General features: G+C 34.9%; 1 protein-coding gene across 1 annotated transcript; it reads right to left on the bottom strand.

Annotated features, from left to right (window-relative positions):
- Positions 1–3,240: 3,240 nt before the first annotated feature.
- On the bottom strand, positions 3,241–6,047 carry LOC145157605 (putative disease resistance protein RGA3). The gene is made up of 2 exons (XM_079076630.1): positions 5,290–6,047; positions 3,241–5,245 (listed from the first exon to the last, which is right to left on the bottom strand). Exons 1-2 carry the CDS (start codon positions 6,045–6,047, stop codon positions 3,241–3,243), a joined length of 2,763 nt encoding a protein of 920 aa, XP_078932756.1.
- Positions 6,048–6,520: the final 473 nt, after the last annotated feature.

Here is a 6,520-nt window from a genome sequence, read left to right on the forward strand (position 1 = left end):
GTTGCTATTAACGTCAATTTATATCGTAGTGTATAGGTTTTGATCCTATTAGCGTCAAGTAATCTTGAGTAGGGTTTATTAAATTTCCAATGTTGTTTAGCACTGTAAAGGCTAAGGAAAATCAAACACATGAATTTTCCAAATGATGTTTTCTCATTAAAGTAGCGAATTGTACAGTTATTACATAACGTAAACCCTAACATACAAGGGTTAAGGGAGTTGACCGGTTTGACTTGTTGACTTAGTTTGACTTTGCCTTGACCGAAATTTGACGGTTGTCACAGTTGTGACTATGATTTTGACAATCTGATCCGATTTAGATTGAGGGTATTTCATGTTGAATGATGTGATTTTTTTTAATATGCTTGATTGGATTTCCTTGTTACATAATTTACCTCCGTCTTGAGTGATTTCATTATATTGTGAAGCCCTAATTCGTATTTTCCACACAATTATGTTATGTTTTATATTTGTTGAGCTAAGGGGTATATTAGGAACTATAGTGAGCAAAATTGTACTTTGGCTGTTGCAACCATGTTCATTTTTTAGGCCTTTTGGCTGTTGCCAAAACCCACCACTTTTAATATCACAGAGCTATGTTAATTTAGTGATTTGATATTTACCATGTTCAAATTAGTAGGAGGATACTTCAGAAATGTTTTGGAAAATAACAGATTCTGTTCCTCAACATATTTCCAAGGACACTCATGCATTAAATGGGTTTATTTATATGGAAGAAGTCTTATTTAGCATGCTTTTTATGATGCACTTGTTTTGATTAATATGTTATTTTAGATGCACCTGACATGTTGTTCTTGTGTGTTGTTAGATACCTGAATATTGATTAATTGCAGATGTTAAGAACAAGTGAGTGAGCAGTTATTGGGTAAGAAAACTTAATGTACAGAAGACGAGAGCCTCACTAAATGCCTTTGACAGGATCAGGATCATGTTGGCAAAGATAAAGCTAACTTAACCTTTAATTTACCAGGATTTTTTTACCTATCTAGGTAGCCATTTTTCATGTTGATACCAGTTTATGCTATAGTTTATCAATTTGGCTGCATAAATTTGTAATAATTTGAATCATGGCTTCATATAATCTAATTTGTGTTCTGGCCATTGTTGGTTGCTTAGAAGCTGCGTGTTTTTTTTTTTTTTTACATTTTTTTTTCTCCATGTATTAAAGGAAACCGTATTTCAAGATTTAAACTTCTGTTTAGGTTGTAACTATTGGAAAAACGCTCTTAATTTCTAGTTTTCTGCTCATTAAACCTGGTAATAACAACTTGAAACATTGATTCCATCCAGATAAGGTATAAAATGTTAAATGACATGTAAAAAAAATTTGATAAAAAGTAATTTGACAATTTTCTATAAGACACGAGCAAGATATTCCAGCTTATGCTACTAGTTTATATTGGAATTGAGATTGAAATGAACTTTTGTTCTGATCTTCTTTTTAACAAATTTGTTTAGTCTAACAAAGTTGGTTTATTGAATCAATGCCATACAAACATTCATATATTATTGGCAGGTGGAGTGAATACAACCTATGTTGAAACTAATTGGTATAAAGTTGTAGGATTAAATAGTTGGAGGTTGTTAAGTAGAGAGGTACATCATTTATATAAAATTTGATCTGATCGTTTGTATGCTACTTGCTCATAGTTTTCATGGTTGGTTATTTAGTTCACTAATCTATAAAGAGTAATAACATCAATCATTCTTTAGCAATATTATATAGGATCGATTATTTGGTTAAATAGATTTCATAGTTTTCATGGTTGATAATCGATATGTGTCGGATAGTTGACTGATAGTTGCAATGGCTAATTGAAATGATTGGATAGTTGCTAATAGTTGTAATTGCTTCTAAGAAACACTTTTTTTTGGATAGTTAAAGCAAACAACAAATTAACAATGGTGCATGGTTTTTAAAAACTGAACCCCCGAAAAAAAAAATCGAACCACATATATGCAGTTTAAAAACCGAACCGCAACAACTAGATATTGAACTGCATTCAAAAACTGAAAACCAAATTACATGAAAAACCGAACCATGCAGTTTTATAAAGGGAAAAACTGCACCAAAATGAAACATAAACAAAAATGTCCATCAAAATCAACATGTAGTGTTGTATCATGTATGTATTCTAAAAAAAGTGGGGACAACATAGACTTACCAATTAACCTCACAAAGGTAAATCAAAACCATACATGTGTAGGGGTACAAGTGTTTAACCTTTGTGTGGTTAATTTGTATGTGTTTGCTGTCCCTCATGTTTTGGAATAAATGCAACACTACATGTTGATTTTGGTTGACAAGTTTTTGTTTTTGTTTTTGTTTATATTTAATTTTTATTTATTTTGTATTTATTTGTATTTGGCTTGTTCTGTTTTCTTGAAATTTGGTGTTTTCATCGGTAATGATGATAAAATAAAGTTTGTTTTTTTTTCATCACTGACTGTAGTCACTAGCAACATTTAGCTATCTGTTTTATTGTCCAACTGAAAACGAAGTTGAATCTTTTTCCATTTTCCTTATTCATCAATCGGAAATCCAGAAAAACAGTTCACTCTTTTTAAACTATAAATAATAAATTATACTCAATCCGAATATATCCATTTCCTAGCAGTGCTAAGTCCAATACCATGCAATAAATTCTTAACCAGCCAGTTTAAACATTACATCTTGAGTACTGTTATTTGTGTTCATAAGATATTAAATTTAATACGTCATTAAAATTAGAAATATTGACAGCATTGATAAGTGTATAATCCTAAGGAACATTATACCGATGGTTTATGCAGATCAAGTCAAAGAATGGATGAGAAATTTTGAAATCTTATATTGCAATTAAACATATTGGTAGTCTAGTAGAAATCAGTTACAATGAACGAGAACCATTATCCAGTGAACTGGTCTAATGATGAACTATCTATGAAAAAAATACTAAGCGCTACTGAATGTTGAAAATTTGGTCCAGCAATTGCAAATAAAAGTCAATAGTTGTAAGGAATAAGTGAGAGGAGTTTTGAGATATTTAGTAATTTAGTATAACGTGTAAGTATCAAATTTATAAAATTAATGTTTAGACTTTTACATCTCTTTTGTACTTCTCTTATTGAACAAGACAAATGTTTCAGTACCAATTGGATCACAAGGGAGGTGAAAATGAAAAGAGAGTTTATTAGTGAGTAACAGGAGGAATGAGTGATACAACATAATTAACATATTTAAAATTGTAGTATGACACATGTTGCTTCCCGCGGTGCTCCCTGTCTAAATGTTTCTACATTCAGCCCTTTGCAATTATAGAAAATTAATGTTCGGATAGATGACATGTTTTTTAACCACTTGGGCAGTTCTCGCATTCTGAATCCACTTATGATTAACTTAGTCAGTGAGGTGAGGTGTTGTATTTGTTCAGGTATCGACTCCCACTGATCCACACCACACAATATTAACGAGTGAAGGTGGTTCCTTAACTTCTCGATGCCTTGGAGACTTGGGAAAGAATCCAGCTCCTTTGAGAACGGACCAAGTTTCAAGTCATTTAAGAAGGAAAAACAGTCAAACATTTCTTGAGGGAAGGAAGTCAGATCCCAAAGATGAGGCAGGTGCTCAAGCATTGGAAGAGAGAGGCAGCGCCTACATCCAGATAATCTGATCTCCACGAGCTTGTCAAGGGGTGTCCATTTCCTTTCAATATCAATAGCCATCTTCGTTACCCATTCTGCAAAATTATCACCTGAAAAATTGCTAAATGTCAACTTTTTCACATCTCTAGGGGCTTGCAAGCCTTCCAATACATCCTTGTCGTTTCGGTTGGCATCTTCATCATTTCGGTTGGCATCTTCATCATCGTTCCCACTCCAATTGAATTTAATATTGTTTAAGTTTTTCTTTCTACTTAAATTTGCATTGACAGCATCCTCTTTGCTCTCAACATTTTCTAGATCGAAAATACGGAGCGTTCCAGTAAGGTTATTCAAATTGCGTAGCTCTTCAATACCATGTCCCTTCCTTCCAAACACTTTGACGGAAGACAGTTTTCGAAGATAAATCAACTGCCCCAAGATATTGGCAGGAATGTTTATGCCAGATATTAGATATCGCAGGCATATCAAATTTCTCATGGTTTTTGGAAACTGCTTAATGTCTTCAGGCAACTTCAGAGTTTGCAAGTGGTATAATTTACCAATAGATTTAGGAAGAACAAGGATACTCGTATACATGAAATCTAGATACCTGAGATGCACCAACCCTCCAATTGAATCGTCTAACTTCTCTCTTTTATAACCTTCGAGTTTTAGGACTCGTATGCACTTGAATTGTTGAAATGGAAATTTCTTCTCAATTTCAACTTTGCTGGACAATTTACGCACAGTTCTAGCCATCCTCTTCCTTTTAATGAACATAGAAACATTGGATTCGAATTCATCATCCTCGATCAGTTCTTCGTAAAAAGAGGGATGTGTAACATCAAGCATACTTGCAATATCATCAGTTGCATCCACCAGACATCGGCTTTCATGATTTGAAAGTGATAATGAAAGGTCATGCACCAGATCATGCATGCTACAATAAGTGATGTGACCATGCTCATCCCTTCGAACATCTTGGAACAACGAATTATTTACCAAAATCTGAAAAATATCATCTCCGACATCCTCCATCTCCTTGTTTTTTTCCTCATGAACCAACCCTAAAGCCATCCAAAGTCGGACCAGTTCTTCCCTTTTCATGACCTTGTCTTTCTTAAAGATGGAACAAGATACAAAACATTGCTTGACTGTAGAATTGGGGAGATTATCAAAGCTCAGTTCCAAGATCCTTTGAACTTTATTCTCTTCTTCTATATCCCAAACGTTGTTTGTTTCGATGGACGACCACTTCTCTAGTTCAGTGTTATTTGCCAACATGCCACCTATTACATTTAATAGCAATGGTAAACCACAACATTTTTTCACAATCTCACGCCCTATCGCCTCTAGTTCTGGAGGCGGTGATTTTCCTGGCACAAATGCTTTTCCTCTAAAGATTGACCAACACTCATCATCGGAAAGACCTTCTAGATGACACGAATCCCTGATCATATCATGAGTTCCGATTGCAAGTTTTCGTGTAGTGATAAGAATGCCACTTCCATTTTGTGAGTTTACATATAGCATTTCTTGCCTAAAATCTTCCCAATATTGCCTCTCTTCGACCCAAACATCATCCAAGACAAGCAGATATCTTTTTGATGCCAACAGCTCTTTAAGACTATCAATTAAATAGACCTTAGTGTGCAACTGAGGTTCCTTGCCAGCAACAGATCGTAGATCATTTCGAGAAGTTTGACGATGCTAACTTTAACCGACACACACAACCATTTTCTCACATCAAAATATTGCTCGATTTTTTCGTCATTGTAAACCAACTTCGCCAAAGCTGTCTTCCCAATACCACCCATTCCCACAATGGGCAAAATTGTAAGTTCTTCTTCCTTTCTTGACTCGGTTAATAGCTCTACGATTCGTTGTTTATCATCATCCCTCCCAAAAATTTTGAATTTTTCTGGATAAGGAACAGTCTCCCGATCTGGATCTGGAACAGTGCCAGCAGGCTGTTGATCAATTTGTAGATGTAAACCGTTTGCATTTTTAAATATCTCATCCAATTCTTCATTGATTCTTTCGATTTTATGACCAATTTCATTACGAAATGAAAGCTTTTTTAAGCTTGGAAGACACGATACCTTTCTTGCCACCTGATCTTCTTTCCTTATCTGACGCCTTAAAATTTCATAATCAACCTCGTCCAACACATCGTCAGCTTTGACCACTGCATCTTTTAGTTGTTTCAACCACGCCCTCACAGCCTCTTTTTCCTTTCGTTTCTCCGCATCGCGCAATCTGGCCCGAATCAGCTCCAATTTTTGGTGGAGGCTGTTGAGCTTTTCTTCGTAATTCCAAGCAGTGGCGATTTCGCTGGCGGCGATAGTCAACACCCTTTTCAGTATCCCCTCCGCAGCAATAGTGACTAAAGCTTCGGCCATTTTCACTGTTAACAAAATGAGAGAGTTAGCTGGTGTGAGAGAGAGAGAGAGTAGTTACAAATAGATTTCAACGTTATCCAGATTTGTGGTAGGAAATAGATTTGGTGATCCAGAATTTGTTAAAAAAAGACAAAACTTTAAAAATGGTACTGTGGTTTTATAAAATCTGAAGTTTGGTTCTTAATTTATAAAAATTTTACGGATCGTCCATGTGGTTTCAAAACTTTTAACATTTGGTCCTTACGGCTCATTCTGTTGCCAATTAGCCGTTAAGTAAGGGGCATTTTTGTCATTTTACTACTCAGGGATCATTTATGAGGTTTTGTATTACTTTTTTTTAAATATATAAATAAATAAATAAAATTCAATATGCAAGGGGTCCCACCCTCTCTCTCTCTCTCTCTCTTTCTCTCTCTCTCTCTCTCTCTCTCTCTCCATTCTTCTTCTTCCTCCAGATAAAAAATCCCCCTGCT

The sequence above is a fragment of the Lactuca virosa genome, chromosome 2 (genome assembly GCF_052849685.1).
Source record: "Lactuca virosa cultivar CGN04683 chromosome 2, Lactuca_virosa_CGN04683_v6, whole genome shotgun sequence".
Taxonomy (NCBI): Eukaryota; Viridiplantae; Streptophyta; class Magnoliopsida; order Asterales; family Asteraceae; genus Lactuca; species Lactuca virosa.

Coding starts and splice junctions, on each gene's coding strand:
- LOC145157605 (XM_079076630.1), bottom strand. CDS start 6,047: ATGGCCGAAGCTTTAGTCACTATTGCTGCGGAGGGGATACTGAAAAGG. Junction 5,246..5,289: donor AACCTCAGTTGCACACTAAG/GTCTATTTAATT, acceptor GGCATCAAAAAG/ATATCTGCTTGTCTTGGATG.